Here is a 19606-nt window from a genome sequence, read left to right on the forward strand (position 1 = left end):
AAGAAAGAATGTCTAGGGATTGTGCATAGTAAAGCAACCAAATCCTTTCAAGGGACCACAGAATTAAAAGCTTCATCACTAAGCCATGGAAGCCAACTCAAATTCCTCCTCCCTTCTACCTTCATTCACTCCTTTGGTTCATGACTTCTTGTCATGCCAGACTAAAAAGAACACCAATATTATGAGAATGATATGTTGAGAAACACTGACCTAAGTTGTTAGAAATTTCTGTAATTTTCTCCTGTCACTCACAATCTACAGCCACACCTTCCTCCTCTTTAACACTTCCACCCCAGGCTGATCCTTCTGTTTGTAGGAGGACACTGGATCCTACATTCATCCACTGTAACCTTGGGATCTTGCTCAATTATGCCATCTATCATCTCTCTCCTAACATGAATACTCTTTTCCATGAACATATAAACATATTCAAGTGTCTGTACCTTAAAAGAAAAAAAGGAGAGAGAAAGGAGGTCCTTCACATAACACGTCTCTCTCATACTTTCCATCTCTACCATCATATGACCCATAATCATAACTTAGTCTATGAAATCTGGCTAATAAATCCTCTTTTTCAATGATAATATTCTTAATTAAATTGCCAAGACCTCTACTATTTCTATCCAAAGGCACAACTTTGTCATTTTACCTGACTCTTCCCTTTTTTTGAGAACTTTACTCTTCCCATCACTCTCAGTATGCAAGCTTCAAGATTCAATCAAGAGGATAATGACGTATGCCAAACTCCAACCAAAACTCACAAGTTTTAAGAAGATAACTGGAATCCCAGGGCACCTAGCTGGCTCAGTCGGTTAAGCCACTGCCTTCAGCTCAGGTCATGATCCCAGGTCCTGGGATCAAGTTCCGCATCAGGCTCCTTGTCCAGCAGGGAGCCTGCTTCTCTCTCTGCCTCTGCCTGTGACTCTGCCTGCTTGTGATCTCTCTCTGACAATAAATAAATAAATCTTTAAAAAAAAAAATCTTTGAAAAAAAGAAGATAACTGGAATCCCAAGAGACCTTTAAAAGCAGCAACTTTCACCATCATGAAATTTGTACTCCTACATCTTTTGGGGGGGGTGCATTTTCTAACAGGAATTAAATTGTTTATTAGTAGATAAAAAGTAGATAAGGATGAATTAGATGATATACAAGAATTCCAAACTTCTCTGACACTAATATCTCCAACACACTTCACAGAACAGTAATAGGTATCAAATAAAGACATTCATATGAGTCATGGGGCACACAAAGAACTAAGTGAACACAAAGAACGTATTATTTCATCTTGTTAATACCACAGCAGAGACACTAACTAGCAGCAAACAGCCTGTAATAGACTCCTTCTTACTTTCTCTAAGCATTAACAACAATGTACAAATACTCTGAAAGAAACATTGCCATGACATCTGCAATTATCCTATAAAAGGAAAAAAGTACAAGTATTTCTCATTTTCCAGGATTACTGGTAAATTTCAGAAGTCCTCTTCATAATTAATTTCTAAAAAGCAAACCCATTTTCCCATTAAAATATCTTCTCTTTACAGCACACACCCAACTCCAGCTGAAAACTGTTGAGGAAGAGGTAATTTAAAAAGCCTCACCCCAATAACATTTCAGAAACCTGAGGATATTGCAATTATTCTTTGCCTGCTGGCAGTGTTCACAGATCTCCTCCTTTTAGTTATTCATTTCTTACCACTTGTTCTCAAATTTTCTCCCCGTATAAGGATCCCATGCCTTATATTCAAAACCTTCAGAACCTGCCATCCTTCTCCTGTCCTTCTGGGCTACCACAGCAAACTCTGCCAAGAATAATATCCAAAGGCTAAAATAGTATATAAGACAGGTTAATTCCTGTTATCAACTTTTTAAAATCTAAATTAAGAACATCACACTATTTTTTGTTCATATTGCAAACTAGAATAGTTTGCAATCTTGAAAATAGTTTCAAAATCTTGAAAATACATAGCTGATATATTTTCCAACAAACAAAATTATACACAAAGACATTTTATTTCTAAGAATAAAAACGTTTAAAGATCTTGAGCACAAGGACCATTTCTAGAGGATGCATAAGATAACTGCAGGGCATAAACAGGACAAAGGAAAAGAATGAGGTATCTAATGACAGTAAGAATGAATGAAAGAAGGATGAAAAAGTGAAACACGAAGAAAATGCAACTTTAACAGTGATGAAAGCACTGTACTTCATGAAAACTATAAAGAGCTCTCATAGAGAACTGCAAAAGTAACCACAAGAAATGACTAGTTAGAAAAAATAAAATAAAAATAAGGTTACAGAAATATGCCAAATTTCACCCACATTTAAGAAATGGAAATCAGGAACAACTCTGTTTCTGAAGTATGTACCCAACAAAGATTAAAAAGTTCAATAATGGGGGCGCCTGGGTGGCTCAGTGGGTTAAAGCCGCTGCCTTCGGCTCAGATCATGATCCCAGGGTCCTGGGATCGAGCCACACATCGGGCTCTCTGCTCAGCAGGGAGCCTGCTTCTTCCTCTCTCTCTGCCTACTTGTGATCTCTGCCTGTCAAATACATAAATAAAATCTTAAAAAAAAAAAAAGTTCAATAATGCTGTTGGCAAGGAAAAGAAAAGTCATTCTTATATTTGACTGATAAGAGAGTAAACTGATTAATATAACAAAATATATAAATAAAACTTCTACTGCTTGGAAATTATTTTGCAGCTAGATTTAATTAGTGTGCACAGACACACATTATACGACTATTCACTGCAGCATTACTGTAAGCAGGACAGATTAGAAACAACCTAAGTCCATCAACAGGAGACCAAGGAGAAACACTAACTTCGATCTACATTTTTAACAGAATATAAAAGAGCCTTTAAAAAGTACATACACCGGGGGCACCTGGGTGGTTCAGTGGGTTAAAGCCTCTGCCTTCGACTCAGGTCATGATCCCAGGATCCTGGGATTGAGCCCCGCATTGGGCTCTCTGCTCACCAGGGAGCCTGTTTCACCCTCTCTCTCTCTCTCTCTGCCTGACTCTCTGCCTACTTGTGATCTCTATCAAATAAATAAATAAAAAATCTTTAAAAAAATTTTTTTTTTTTTAAAAAAAGTACATACACGGGCACCTGGGTGGCTCAGTGGGTTAAACCTGCCTTCAGCTCAGGTCATGATCCCAAGGTCCTGGGATCAAGCCCCACATCAGGCTCTCTGCTCAGCGGGGAGCCTGTTTCCCTTCCTCCCTCTATGCCTGCCTCTCTGCCTACTTGTGATCTCTGTCTGCCAAATAAATAAGTAAAAATCTTTTTAAAAAAATAAATAAAAATAAAAATAAAAAGTACATACATAAAAGCCGAAGTCAAAAGATCTTTAAGATATACTGATGGAGGAGGGGGAAGAAGACTCAGAGTAATATATACATTGTGAAGCTCCATAACTTAAATATCTAATTACATTTTTTATATGTAATAATATGCATTATCTCTCGTAAAACGTCACAATCCCAGAAAATGGCTAAGTGTTACATACAATTGCCAGACTAAAAACATGGCACTCAGTCAAATTTGAATTTCAGGTAAACAAAAAAAAAAAAATTTTTTAGTGTAATTCTGTGCAAATACTGCAAGGGATATGCTTCCCTTTATTTGCTAAATCTGATAAATGAGTACGGTAACACTCCACAAGGTACAATCTCAAGTGCTTCAGTTTCTTCATCTGGAAAATGGAGGATTTACACTACTTTCTTCTAGTTCTAAAAGCAGTTTTATGATTTTTCCCCCTACTTCTAAAATTCACTAGTTCAAAGCTCCCTAGAATTCTAGCATTTTATAAAGAATTCAGCATATACCTACAATAATGTTCCCACAAACTAACAGCATCTCACAATCCTTCACTGACTCTTTCTAGTCCCTGAAAATAGGCGTTCTTACATCCTTCTTTGGTCTCTTACTTCACAACACTCACAGAGGCTGAGGAATTTTTCTGTCTTTCACATATATGTAGACAATTTCTAGACTGTTCTTTCCTTTTCCAGGGAATTATGGAATTCATGGAAAGCTTCACACCATGCGAAACATCAAAATAACAAACCTAACAAAAACACTGCCTTCCGGGATGTCTGGGTGTCTCAGACACTTAAGCATTCAACTCTAGATTTCAGCTCAGGTCATGATCTCAGGGTCGTAAGATGGAGCCCTACATCAGGCTCTGCACTCAATGGGGAGTTTGTTTGGGATTGTCTCTCTCCCACTGTCCCTCTCCCTGCTTGTGTTCTATCTCTAAAAATAAATAAGTCTTAAAAAAAAAAAAAAAATATATATATATATATATATATATAGTAATGGATCCCACTCAACCTCCTGCTCTACTGACCCAGCCTGTAGGTAAAATGAACAGGTTCAAGATAACACCAATCAATATCACCTATTTTCCTAATTACCTAATTACATATATATGTAAATACATATGTATATCTATATATATCTCTTCTAGTGAGTGCCTATATTATAGTAGCTCTACAAGAAACTTACAACTTAAATACAACCTACAAATATGGAACTAGATGAAATACTGACTGTAAGACTATTTCTCGTACAGCTGCACTCACAGAAGTCAAGATGTGCAGAGTGCCCAAATGTTGGGACAACCCTGACGATAAAAGAAATTAAGAGCCTCATCCTACCAACAGGTGGCAACAAGAAATAGTCTACCATTCAGAATACCTGGAGTAAAGCCTGGGCAATTACATATGTAAACAGTCTTAGATATTCTCTAATCCCTGTCATGTTTATCCAGTCAATACAACTAGATCTCTCCTTTGGTTTCCTGGGAACAAAGCCCTGACTTGAACCAGAGCCCATGTAAGTGGAGCTCCCATCACTCAGTGCAGGTTTTGCCAACTTCCTGCCACTGAAAGCTATACCCGGTGCTTTATAATCCACGGCATCAGACGAAATTGTTAACAGAAACAATTTACCAGACTCATGACCCCAAACTACAATGCTGATACCTATTACTGCCACTACTAAATTCTATTATTTCCTAAAACCTCTTCCTTTAGCATCCCATTCATTTGGTGTTATTTTTAAACATATTTTGATGATCATTCTAGTATAAGTTGATCATTATTCTTTGAACTCTTATTTTCCATTTATGGCTATCTCCAATAAGACCGGCTCCATAGCTAAATCAATTTTTCCTAGGTTTGATCCCACTCAACCTCCTGCTCTACTGACCCAGCCTGTAGGTAAGATGAACAGGTTCAAGGTAACACCAATCAATATCACCTATTTTTCTAATTACCACAGATACAACCACTACCCTATCCATATCTTCCTTTTAAAATGCTAACATCTTCAAAACCTGTCAACTGTTAAAAGGGGATTATTTCTTTCTCTGAAAAAGAGTCACCATAATTCATGCTTCCCCGCCACCGGCAGGATCCTTCATATAGCCTATTCACTTCATACGTGCGCTATGGCAGCATATTTTCCTTCAACCTCCCACACCTCCACTCGGCATGCAATATTTACAATTAAGATTACACCGAACAATGGAGCGATTTCCTCTGAAAGCAATATGGTAGCAGTAAGACACTGTACCAAAATACTTCCTGTAGCATATCCATTTAAAGGGATTATGAACTCCATTTTTTAGATTGCAAAAAGGGAACAAATTTTGAGCTAACAGAGCTACCAAACACTTCTTCCATTTGTTAAATAAAACTGTGAAATGCAATGCAACCCATAAAACAAAGCTACTGATTTGTTAAATGTGCATATTTTATCTCATCCACAAAACTTAAGAAACAGAACATAACTCATATCAACTTAATAGATGATACTCTGCAATACAGCTCATTTCTTCGAATCCTTTGCAATTTACTATTCATTCATCAGTTTAAAAAACAAATGACAAAATACCTGGCAAATGGTGACTTCGTGTCCCGCAGATGCTCTTTCTTCACAGAGTCATCTCTCAGGCTTTCATCTGGTGATTTTTCTTTCATGTCTTCTGAAATGTGCCCACAGTCCACATCGCCCCTAGTTTCTAATGGTCTTGCATATGAACATTTCCTGTCTCCTGCTCTTCCGTCCGACCGGCTCCATGATAAAGAACTTTCTTCACTGATGTCCGTGGGTTTTTGAAAACCACGACGCACAGAATCCTGAGCAACCAGTGCTGAAGAGGAACTAGAAGGTTCAAAATTTCTATTCTTGCTATGAAATGAGAGTTCATCATCAGAGGGTCTTAAAAATTTAGGTTTCTTCAGAGAAGAAAACTCTTGATTTTGCCTTGGTTTGGATTGTCTTCTACAGGTTTCAAACCTATTATCTTTTTCACCACCACTAGACTTACCTTTATTGGTGTCGTTTGCAATATCTGTTGAACTATATCTATCCCTTAAATTTTTATTATATTTTACCAAGTCTGATTTTCTAGTTTCTTGACTACTTTGTGCTTTATCTGAGTATGTTGGTTTCCTCCACCGTTCTCGTTTACAATCTTCTTTTGTGGATGCAGTTTTTTCAGCTTCTTCTAATTTCGACTGGAATATTTCCATTGACTACAAAGGAGAGAAATTAAACAAGATATATAAAATTTTAAAAGGCTCAATGACTTGTACCCCCATATGCCAATGTACCATGATATACTGTCATGTGGCACAATAAAGAAAAACCCAACAAAGGAGAGAAGAAAAGACCCATACAATCATCGTAATTGATAAGATCAGGCTTAACTGTGCCTACTCCCGATTGGTATGTTGAAGTCTTAACCCCTAGTACTCAGAACATGACTGAGTACTAACCCCTCGTACTCAGAGCATTTAGAAGTCAGGCACTTGAAAGACGTGATTAAGTTAAAAGTTCAGGTGGGCCCTAATTCAGCCTGATGGATATCCTTAAAAGAAGAAGAAATTTGGAAATACGAAGACAGAATGGAGGGGCGCCTGGGTGGCTCAGTGGGTTAAGCCGCTGCCTTCGGCTCAGGTCATGATCTCAGGGTCCTGGGATCAAGTCCCGCATCGGGCTCTCTGCTAAGCGGGGAGCCTGCTTCCCTCTCTCTCTCTCTGCCTTCCTCTCTGACTACTTGTGATTTCTCTGTCAAATAAATAAATAAAATCTTTAAAAAATAATAATAAGACAGGCGACAGCGGCCCGCTGCGGACTGGGACTGGGATACGTGTTGCAAATGCTCATGCTACCTGCCCTGGCCCTCCTCAGTGCCAGCAGTACCGGCTCGGCCGCTCAAGTCAACACATAAAGGAGAAAAGCCTCAAAAAAAAAAAAGGAAGTTGAGGAGGAAGAGTCAAGATGGCGGAGAAGTAACAGGCTGAGACTACTTCAGCTAGCCGGAGATCAGCTAGATAGCTTATCTAAAGATTGCAAACACCTGAAAATCCATCGGCAGATCGAAGAGAAGAACAGCAATTCTGGAAACAGAAAAACAACCACTTTCTGAAAGATAGGACCGGCGGAGAAGTGAATCCAAAGCGACGGGAAGACAGACCCCGGGGGGAGGGGCCGGCTCACGGCAAGCCGCGGAGCAACCGCGCACAAAATCAGGACTTTTAAAAGTCTGTTCCGCTGAGGGACATCGCTCCAGAGGCTACCCGGGGCAAAGCCCACACCGGGTCAACGTGGCCTCAGGTCCTGCAGGGTCACAGAAGGATCGGGGGTGTCTGAGTGTCGCAGAGCTTGCGGGTTTTGGAACGGGAAAGCCGGATACAGAGACAGAGCCGACAGTAAGCTCGCAGCTCGGGGTGACCTTGAACTGATCGCAGGCTCGGTGAGCTCAGAGCGCGGCCGGAGGTCAGGCAGACGGGAGTAACTGGGCGCAGTTCTCTGAGCGCGCACTGAGGAGTGCGGCCCTGGGCTCTCGGCTCCTCCAGGCCGGAGACCAGGAGGCCTCCATTTGTATTCCCGTCCTCCGGAACTCTATGGAAAGCGCTCAGGGAACAAAAGCTCCTGAAAGCAAACCCGAGCGCATTACTCACCCCGGCCCCGGGTAAGGGCGGTGTAATTCCGCCTGGGGCAGACACTTGAGAATCACTACAACAGGCCCCTCCCCCAGAAGATCAAAAAGAAATCCAGCCGAGACCAAGTTCACCTACCAAGGAGTGCAGTTTCAATACCAAGGAGAGCAGCAGAATTCTAGAAGAGGAGAAAGCAAAGCACGGAACTCATGGCTTTTTCCCTGTGATTTTTTTTAATCTTACAGTTAATTTAATTTTTGTCTTTTTCATTTTTTGTTTTTTTATTCTCGCCTTCGGGTAAAAAATTTTTTTTTAACTGTTACCTTTTTCTTTTTTAACGATTTTTTACTAGTTTATCTAATATATATATTTTTTCTTTTTTATATTTTTCTTGGTGTTTTCTTTTTTTTTTAATTCTTTTCTTTTTTTGTTTTCTCTTTTTTCTTTTTTTTTCTTTCTTCCTTTTTGAACCTCTTTTTATCCCCTTTCTCCCCCCTCACGATTTTGGATCTCTTCTAATTTGGTTAAAGCATATTTTCCTGGGGTTGTTGCCACCCTTTTAGTATTTTACTTGCCCCTTCATATACTCTTATCTGGACAAAATGACAAGACGGAAAAATTCAACACAAAAAAAAGAACAAGAGGCAGTACCGAAGGCTAGGGACCTAACCAATACAGACATCGGTAATATGTCAGATCTAGAGTTCAGAATGACAATTCTCAAGGTTCTAGCCGGGCTCGAAAAAGGCATGGAAGATATTAGAGAAACCCTCTCGAGAGATATAAAAGCCCTTTCTGGAGAAATAAAAGAACTAAAATCTAACCAAGTTGAAATCAAAAAAGCTATTAATGAGGTGCAATCAAAAATGGAGGCTCTCACTGCTAGGATAAATGAGGCAGAAGAAAGAATTAGTGATATAGAAGACCAAATGACAGAGAATAAAGAAGCTGAGCAAAAGAGGGACAAACAGCTACTGGACCACGAGGAGAGAATTCGAGAGATAAGTGACACCATAAGACGAAACAACATTAGAATAATTGGGATTCCAGAAGAAGAAGAAAGAGAGAGGGGAGCAGAAGGTATACTAGAGAGAATTATTGGGGAGAATTTCCCCAATATGGCAAAGGGAAAGAGCATCAAAATTCAGGAGGTTCAGAGAACGCCCCTCAAAATCAATAAGAATAGGCCCACACCCCGTCACCTAATAGTAAAATTTACAAGTCTCAGTGACAAAGAGAAAATCCTGAAAGCAGCCTGGGAAAAGAAGTCTGTAACATACAATGGTAAAAATATTAGATTGGCAGCTGACTTATCCACAGAGACCTGGCAGGCCAGAAAGAGCTGGCATGATATTTTCAGAGCACTAAATGAGAAAAACATGCAGCCAAGAATACTATATCCAGCTAGGCTATCATTGAAAATAGAAGGAGAGATTAAAAGCTTCCAGGACAAACAACAACTGAAAGAATTTGCAAACACCAAACCAGCTCTACAGGAAATATTGAAAGGGGTCCTCTAAGCAAAGAGAGAGCCTACAAGTGGTAGATCAGAAAGGAACAGAGACCATATAAAGTAACAGCCACCTTACAGGTAATACAATGGCCCTAAATTCATATCTCTCAATAGTTACCCTGAATGTTAATGGGCTAAATGCCCCTGTCAAAAGACACAGGGTATCAGAATGGATAAAAAAACAAAACCCATCTATATGTTGCCTCCAAGAAACACATTTTAAGCCCGAAGACACCTCCAGATTTAAAGTGAGGGGGTGGAAAAGAATTTACCATGCTAATGGACATCAGAAGAAAGCAGGAGTGGCAATCCTTATATCAGATCAATTAGATTTTAAGCCAAAGACTGTAATAAGAGATGAGGAAGGACACTATATCATACTCAAAGGGTCTGTCCAACAAGAAGATTTAACAATTTTAAATATCTATGCCCCCAACGTGGGAGCAGCCAACTATATAAACCAATTAATAACAAAATCAAAGAAACACATCAACAATAATACAATAATAGTAGGGGACTTTAACACTCCCCTCACTGAAATGGACAGATCATCCAAGCAAAAGATCAGCAAGGAAATAAAGGCCTTAAACGACACACTGGACCAGATGGACTTCACAGATATATTCAGAACATTTCATCCCAAAGCAACAGAATACACATTCTTCTCTAGTGCACATGGAACATTCTCCAGAATAGATCACATCCTCGGTCCTAAATCAGGACTCAACCGGTATCAAAAGATTGGGATCATTCCCTGCATATTTTCAGACCACAATGCTCTAAAGCTAGAACTCAACCACAAAAGGAAGTTTGAAAAGAACCAAAATACATGGAGACTAAACAGCATCCTTCTAAAGAATGAATGGGTCAACCGGGAAATTAAAGAAGAATTGAAAAAAATCATGGAAACAAATGATAATGAAAATACAACGGTTCAAAACCTGTGGGACACAACAAAGGCAGTCCTGAGAGGAAAATATATAGCGGTACAAGCCTTTCTCAAGAAACAAGAAAGGTCTCAGGTACACAATCTAACTCTACACCTAAAGGAGCTGGAGAAAGAACAAGAAAGAAACCCTAAGCCCAGCAGGAGAAGAGAAATCATAAAGATCAGAGCAGAAATCAATGAAATAGAAACCAAAAAAACAATAGAACAAATCAACGAAACTAGGAGCTGGTTCTTTGAAAGAATTAATAAAATTGATAAACCCCTGGCCCGACTTATCAAAAAGAAAAGAGAAAGGACCCAAATAAATAAAATCATGAATGAAAGAGGAGAGATCACAACTAACACCAAAGAAATACAAACTATTATAAGAACATACTATGAGCAACTCTACGGCAATAAATTTGACAATCTGGAAGAAATGGATGCATTCCTAGAAACATATAAACTACCACAACTGAACCAGGAAGAAATAGAAAGCCTGAACAGACCCATAACCAGTAAGGAGATTGAAACAGTCATTAAAAATCTCCAAACAAACAAAAGCCCAGGGCCAGATGGCTTCCCGGGGGAATTCTACCAAACATTTAAAGAAGAACTAATTCCTATTCTCCTAAAACTGTTCCAAAAAATAGAAATGGAAAGAAAACTTCCAAAATCATTTTATGAGGCCAACATCACTTTGATCCCAAAACCAGGCAAGGATCACACCAAAAAAGAGAGCTATAGACCAATATCCTTGATGAACACAGATGCGAAAATACTCAACAAAATACTAGCCAATAGGATTCAACAGTACATTAAAAAGATTATTCACCACAAGGGTGCCTGGGTGGCTCAGTGGGTTAAGCCGCTGCCTTCGGCTCAGGTCATGATCTCAGGATCCTGGGATCGAGTCCCGCATCGGGCTCTCTGCTCAGCAGGGAGCCTGCTTCCTTCTCTCTCTCTCTGCCTGCCTCTCAGTGTACTTGTGATTTCTCTCTGTCAAATAAATAAATAAAATCTTTAAAAAAAAAAAAAAAAAAGATTATTCACCACGACCAAGTGGGATTTATTCCAGGGCTGCAAGGTTGGTTCAACATCCGCAAATCAGTCAATGTGATACAACACATCAATAAAAGAAAGAACAATAACCATATGATACTCTCCATAGATGCTGAAAAAGCATTTGACAAAGTACAGCAACCCTTCCTGATCAAAACTCTTCAAAGTGTAGGGATAGAAGGCACATAGCTCAATATCATCAAAGCCATCTATGAAAAACCCACCACAAATATCATTCTCAATGGAGAAAAACTGAAAGCTTTTCCGCTAAGGTCAGGAACACGGCAGGGATGTCCATTATCACCACTGCTATTCAACATAGTACTAGAGGTCCTAGCCTCAGCAATCAGACAACAAAAGGAAATTAAAGGCATCCAAATCAGCAAAGAAGAAGTCAAATTATCACTCTTCGCAGATGATATGATACTATATGTGGAAAACCCAAAAGACTCCACTCCAAAACTGCTAGAACTTATACAGGAATTCAGTAAAGTGTCAGGATATAAAATCAATGCACAGAAATCAGTTGCATTTCTCTACACCAACAGCAAGACAGAAGAAAGGGAAATTAAGGAGTCAATCCCATTTACAATTGCACCCAAAACCATAAGATACCTAGGAATAAACCTAACCAAAGAGACACAGAATCTATACTCAGAAAACTATAAAGTACTCATGAAAGAAATTGAGGAAGACACAAAGAAATGGAAAAATGTTCCATGTTCCTGGATTGGAAGAATAAATATTGTGAAAATGTCTATGCTACCTAAAGCAATCTACACATTTAATGCAATTCCTATCAAAGTACCATCCATCTTTTTCAAAGAAATGGAACAAATAATGCTAAAATTTATATGGAACCAGAAAAGACCTCGAATAGCCAAAGGGATATTGAAAAAGAAAGCCAACGTTGGTGGCATCACAATTCCGGACTTCAAGCTCTATTACAAAGCTGTCATCATCAAGACAGCATGGTACTGGCACAAAAACAGACACATAGATCAATGGAACAGAATAGAGAGCCCAGAAATAGACCCTCAACTCTATGGTCAACTCATCTTCGACAAAGCAGGAAAGAATGTCCAATGGAAAAAAGACAGCCTCTTCAATAAATGGTGCTGGGAAAATTGGACAGCCACATGCAGAAAAATGAAATTGGACCATTTCCTTACACCACACACAAAAATAGACTCAAAATGGATGAAGGACCTCAATGTGCGAAAGGAATCCATCAAAATCCTTGAGGAGAACACAGGCAGCAACCTCTTCGACCTCAGCCGCAGCAACATCTTCCTAGGAACAACGCCAAATGCAAGGGAAGCAAGGGCAAAAATGAACTATTGGGATTTCATCAAGATCAAAAGCTTTTGCACAGCAAAGGAAACAGTTAACAAAATCAAAAGACAACTGACAGAATGGGAGAAGATATTTGCAAATGACATATCAGATAAAGGACTAGTGTCCAGAATCTATAAAGAACTTAGCAAACTCAACACCCAAAGAACAAATAATCCAATCAAGAAATGGGCAGAGGACATGAACAGACATTTCTGCAAAGAAGACTTCCAGATGGCCAACAGACACATGAAAAAGTGCTCCATATCACTCGGCATCAGGGAAATACAAATCAAAACCACAATGCGATATCACCTCACACCAGTCAGAGTGGCTAAAATCAACAAGTCAGGAAATGACAGATGCTGGCGAGGATGCGGAGAAAGGGGAACCCTCCTACACTGTTGGTGGGAATGCAAGCTGGTGCAACCTCTCTGGAAAACAGCATGGAGGTTCCTCAAAATGTTGAAAATAGAACTGCCCTATGACCCAGCAATTGCACTATTGGGTATTTACCCTAAAGATACAAACGTAGTGATCCAAAGGGGCACGTGTACCCGAATGTGTATAGCAGCAATGTCCACAATAGCCAAACTATGGAAAGAACCTAGATGTCCATCAACAGATGAATGGATCAAGAAGATGTGGTATATATACACAATGGAATACTATGCAGCCATCAAAAGAAATGAAATCTTGCCATTTGCGACAACATGGATGGAACTAGAGCGTATCATGCTTAGCGAAATAAGTCAAGTGGAGAAAGACAACTATCATATGATCTCCCTGATATGAGGAAGTGGTGATGCAACATGGGGCTTAAGTGGGTACGAGAAGAATAAATGAAAGAAAATGGGATTGGGAGGGAGACAAACCATAAGTGACTCTTAATCTCACAAAACAAACTGAGGGTTGCTGGGGGGGGTGGTTTGGGAGAAGGGGGTGGGATTATGGACATTGGGGAGGGTATGTGCTTTGGTGAGTGCTGTGAAGTGTGTAAACCTGGTGATTCACAGACCTGTACCCCTGGGGATAAAAATATATGTTTATAAAAAATAAAAAATTATATAAAAAATAAAAAAATAAAAACTAAAATAATAATAATAATAATAATAATAATAATAATAATAAAAGACAGAATGGATAAGCACACAAGGAGAAAATCCACATGAGAGACACATCTAGAAGGCAGCCATTTACAGGCCATAAAGAGAGGCCCCAGAAGAAACCAAACATTGTAATGTTCTGATCTTGGACTTCAACTCTCCTGGACTGTGAGAAACTAGATTTCCGTGGTTTAAGCCACCTAGCCTATGGAACTTTGTTATGGCAGTCCTAGCAAACTTAATATACTACCCTAAAACAAATGCTTTAAAAAATGTGATTAATCAACAAAAAATTGCCAAATAATGAAAAATATCTGGTAAATCAAAAGAAAATCCACTATCCCAAAGGCCCAGCACTAAAACAAAATATAATACAGAAAACAGTGAAGACATCATTTCTAAAAAATTAATTCCTACTGTCATTCAAAAGGCTGCTACAACTTACACTAAAACATAACAGACTCTCACGAAAAACAAGAGTTCAAGAACAAGAAAAACCTATAAATGAAAACTGTGTGTCTAAACCATGCAGATATATTGAATCCAATTCTAGTTGATTCAACACTAGCCTGGGAATTCACTCTACTTAGGAAAAGATGGTAAGTAGATGTAATAAGAAAAAAAAGACACAAGGACAATTAATTCTATACATTCTAATATGCACATGTGAATATTACCACAAAGAAAGAGCAAAGAAAGAAGCAAGCATTAATAAAATAATGATAGTAATAATAATAATATAAGAAAATTTGTCTAGCTAATTTTCCAGGTATCATCTGGTAGCCTTAGGAGAGGGGAGAAAATGAAGCATATTAAGACTCATACATAAAAAATCCTAATTCCTAGGGTGCCCAGGTGGCTCATAAACTCTTGGTTTCAGCTCAGGTCACAATCTCATGGGTTGTGACATCAAGCCCCAAGCAAGTCTCTGTGCTCATGGTAGAGTCTGCTTGAAAACTCTCTTCTTCAGCCCGCACCCCCCCCCCATTCATGTGCATGCACTCTCTCACTCTCTCTCTAAAATAAATAAATCTTTACAAAAAAAAAAAACCTAATTCTTGAGTCTCAAAATCCATACATGCACACAAAAAAATTCTTCACAAATATTAAATCAGAGAAGGCAGTAGTAAGCATGAGATGTAAACAGATGGAAGTAGGCAAATAACACATTACCTACGAAGTAAAGGTAAAACTGTTGGGGCACCTAGGTGGCTCAGTCACTTGAGCATCTGACTTTTGATTTCAGCTCAGGGCATGATGTGAGATTCAGATCATGAGATAGAGTTCCATGTCATAGTCCACATTCAGTACCTACACTTCTCTCTCCCTCTGCCCCTCCCCTCCACTTTTGCCCTCTCCCCCCCCCCCAAAAAAGTAAAACTGTTATCAATTCTTTATCTCTATTACTAAACACTATAAGCTATAAGATAATGGAGTAAAGATTAAATTATGAAAGAAAAAGACAAGGCAATAATTCTATACAGAATTCAATTCACAAACTATCCTTATCTGGCAAGGACAAAAGAAAGTCATGTTCAAAAATACAAGGAATCAGAAAGCAAACCATTTACTAAGTAGGTGCAGAGGAAATCACTCAAGATCATTAAGCCAAACCATAACGGAAGTAGGGCACAGATGGTTGAAAAAAGGAAGGAACACTAAAAACCAAATGGTAAATGTAATAGTTAAGTCTAAATAATTGTTTTTGTAGCTGAGAATTGTCAAGAGTAAGATGCATTTCTTTAAAATGTACTATAAACTGGAATTAAAATTTCAAATTATTTAATTCAAGGAAGCAAGTAAAAATGTAAATACAGTGGTCCAAAACCTTCGGGATACAGCAAAAGCAGTCTTAAGAAGGAAGTATAGAATAGCAATACAGGCCTACCTGAAAATGCAAGAAAAATCTCAAGTAAACAACCTAAAGGAGCTAGAAAAAATACAACAACAACAACAACAACAAAAAAAAAAAAGCAAAAGGAAGAAAATAATAAAGATTAGAGTATAAATAAATGATGTAGAAACAAACAAAACAAAAAAACCCAGAACAGATCAATGAAACCAGGGGCTGGTTCTTTGAAAAAATTAATAAAATTGATAAATCTCTAGCCAAACTTATCAAAAAGAAAAGAGAAAGGATCCAAGTAAATAAAATCACAAATAAGATAGGAGAAATAACAACTAACATCACAGAAATACAATCACAGAAATATATCACAGAAATACAAACAATACAAAATACAAACAATTATGAAAAGCTATATGCCAAAAAACTGGATAGAAATGGATAAATTCCTAGAAACATAAACTACTAAAACTGAAACAGGAAGAGATAGAAACCTTGAACAGATGGGATAACCAGCAAAGAAACTGAATCAGTAATCAAAAAGATGGCTTCATGAACAATTCTACCAAACATTTAAGGAAAACTTAATACCTATTTTTAAACTATTCAAAAAAAATAGAAATAGAAGAAGAAAAAAAACTTCCAAATTCATTCTATTAGGCCACATTCCAAATACCCAAACCAGATAAAGACATAGCTAAAAAAGAGAATATACAGGCCAATATCCCTGATGAACAGATGCAAAATTCTCAAAAACAAACAAAACAAAACAAAAAACCAACAAACTGAATCCAACCGTACATTTAAAAAAATCATTTCATCAATCAAGTAGAATTTATTCCTGGGTTGCAAGGGTGGTTCAATATTCACAAATCAATCAACAGGATACATCATATTAATAAAAGAAAGGGTAAGAGCCATATGATCATTCCATTAAGGCAGAAAACGCATAACCAAGTACAACATCCATTCATAAGAAAAACCCTCAACAAAGCAGGATTGGAAGGGACAAACCTCAACATAATAAAGGCCATACATGTAAAACCCACAACTAATATCATCTTACATAGGGAAAACCTTTTCCCTGGCTTTTCCTCTATAGCCAGCAGCAAGAAAAAGATGTTCACTCTCACCACTTTTATTCAACATAATACTGGAACTCTTAGCCACAGCAGTCAGACATGAAAAAGAAATAAAAAGTATCCAAAAACCAGCAAGGAAGAAATAAAAATTTCCCTATTTGCAGAGGACATGATACCATTATCTAGAAAACCAGAAAGACCAAAAGAACAACAAAACTGCTAAAACTGATAAACGAGTTCAGTAAAGTTGCAGGATACAAAATCATTGCGCAGAAATCTGCTGCATTTCTATACACCATTAATGAAGCAGCTGAAAGAGAAATTAAGGAATCAATCCCTTTCACAATAGCACAAAAAGCAATAAGATACCTATGAATAAACCTAACCAAAGAGATGAAAAGACCTGTACTCTATAAACTATAAAACACTAATGAAAGAAATTGAAGACAACACAAAGGAATGGAAAGACATTCCATGTTTATGGATTGGAAGAACACGTACTATTAAAATGTCTATAGTACCCAACACAATTTACACATTAAATGCAATCCCTATCAAAACACCAACAGCATTTTTCACAGAGCTAGAATAAACAATCCTAAAATTTGTATGGAACCACAAAAGATCCCAAACAGCCAAAGAAAACTGGAGGCATCATAATTCTGGACTTCAAATTATATTACAAAGCCGCAGTCATCAAGACAGTATGGTGCTGACACAGAGAGGCATAATAGATCAATGAAACAGAACAGAAAACCCAGAAATGAACCCACAATTATATGGTCAATTAATTTTCAACAAAATGGGAATGAATATCCAATGGGAAAAGAATTCTTTTCAATAAACAGTGTTGAGAAAATTGGAGAGCCACATGCAGAAGAATGAAACTGGACCATCTTCTTACACCATACACAAAAATAAATTCAAAATGGATTAAAGACCTAACACCATAAAAATCCTAGAAGAGACCATAGGCAGTAACTTTTTTGACACTGGCTGTAGTAACTTCTTTCTAGATATCTCTTCTGAGGCAAGGGAAACAAAAGCAAAAACAAACTATTGGGACTACAATCAAAATAAAAAACTTTTGCACAACGAAGGAAACATTCAACAAAACTAAAAGGCAACCTACGGAATGGAAGAAGTTATTTGCAAATGACATATGTGATAAAGAGTTAGTATCTAAAATATATAAAGAACTTATTAAACTCAACACCCAAAAAATGGATAGTCCAATAGGACTATAGGCAGAAGACATAAATAGACATTTTTCCAAAAAAGATATATAGATGGCCAACAGACATATGAAAGATGCTCAATACCACTCACCACCAGGGAAATAAATATGTGTGTGTATCTATATACATATACACACATACATGTGTTGTGTGTATATAGATACACACACATATACACGTGTGTGTGTGTGTGTGTGTGTGTGTGTGTGTGTGTAGTGGAATATTACTCGGCCATCAAAAAGAATGAAATCCTGCCATTTACAATGACATGAATGGAGCTAGAGAGTATTATGAAGTGAAACAAATCAGTCAAAGAAAGACAAATACCATATGATTTCACTCATATGTGGAATTTAAGAAACAAAACAAATGAGTAAAGGAAGGAAAACAGAGATAGAGAGAGGCAAAACAACAAACAGACTCTTAACTACAGAGAATACATCCATGGTGACCAGAGAGGATGTGTGTAGGGGAATGGGGGACACGGGTAATGGGGATGAAGGAGCACACTTCCTGCGATGAGCACCAAGTGATGTATGCAAGTGCTGAATCACTCTATTGTAACTTGAAACTAATATTACACTGTATGTTAACTAACTGGAAATTAAAGAAAAAATTTAAAAATATATATATTTTTTAAATTTTTCAAATTATTTCAACACAATGGAAGTTATTATCTTAACCTAGGCAGAGATAATCCCCACATCGGGCTCTCTGCTCAGCAGAGAGCCTGCTTCCCCTCTCTCTCTCTGCCTGCCTCTCTGCCTACTTGTGATCTCTGTCTGTCAAATAAATAAATAAAATCTTAAAAAAAAAAAGTAAAAGAAAAAAATCAAATCAACCTCAAAGGATCAAAAAAGTTATTACATTTCTAATGTAAAAATAAAAGCAAAAAACAAGAGAGAACCCCTGACTAAACTCTGAATGGAAGAATACTTGCTAAAGATGATAATCTTCATCTGAAATGCACTGACAGCATTTTAAGTGGAAAAACAAGAAAACTAGCTTCCAGTGCTTTTATCAAGGTTCTGAGATTCTATTTCAAGAGGACAAATAAGATCTAATATTATAATACAGAGGGCAAAAAAGCAAAAGTAATCATCATTTGTATATAACTATCTTCCCAGGATGACCCAATGAAAAAATTAAATTTAATGACATGAGTTTAGAAAATTGGCATGTTAGCACCAACAGAAAGCCCAAGAACATAAAGGAAAAAAGATTCAATACACAAATGGAAGAAAATTTTTTTAAACCTTAAGGACCCACGCATAACAACTACACAGAGAAATTTACTGAAAAGCATAAATTAAACTTGAATAGAGAAATATCCAGTATTTTAGGATGAGATGACTCAACATTATAAAGATATTAATCATACCTGATTTACCAATACATTTAGTTAAATTTAAATCAAAATTCCAAAAAAGATCTGTAACTTATGATGAATTCTGGGAAAATGTTTGTTTCTGCTGAGCCTGAACTAAACAAAATGATTCTAGATTTAACAACAAAGAAATATAAGAATGAA

At 37.6% G+C, this 19606-nt stretch overlaps 1 protein-coding gene across 5 annotated transcripts in view; it reads right to left on the reverse strand.

The window, feature by feature from the left end:
- The window catches only part of CWF19L2 (CWF19 like cell cycle control factor 2), a 185787-nt gene that overhangs the window by 134273 nt on the left and 31908 nt on the right, over window positions 1-19606 (reverse strand). For all 5 annotated transcript variants that reach the window (XM_059179578.1, XM_059179577.1, XM_059179576.1 and 2 more), the window contains exon 8: window positions 5912-6555. In XM_059179578.1, coding sequence (XP_059035561.1) covers window positions 5912-6555 — 644 coding nt within the window. The remainder of the gene's footprint in view (window positions 1-5911; window positions 6556-19606) is intronic.

The sequence above is a fragment of the Mustela lutreola genome, chromosome 1 (genome assembly GCF_030435805.1).
Source record: "Mustela lutreola isolate mMusLut2 chromosome 1, mMusLut2.pri, whole genome shotgun sequence".
Taxonomy (NCBI): domain Eukaryota; kingdom Metazoa; phylum Chordata; class Mammalia; order Carnivora; family Mustelidae; genus Mustela; species Mustela lutreola.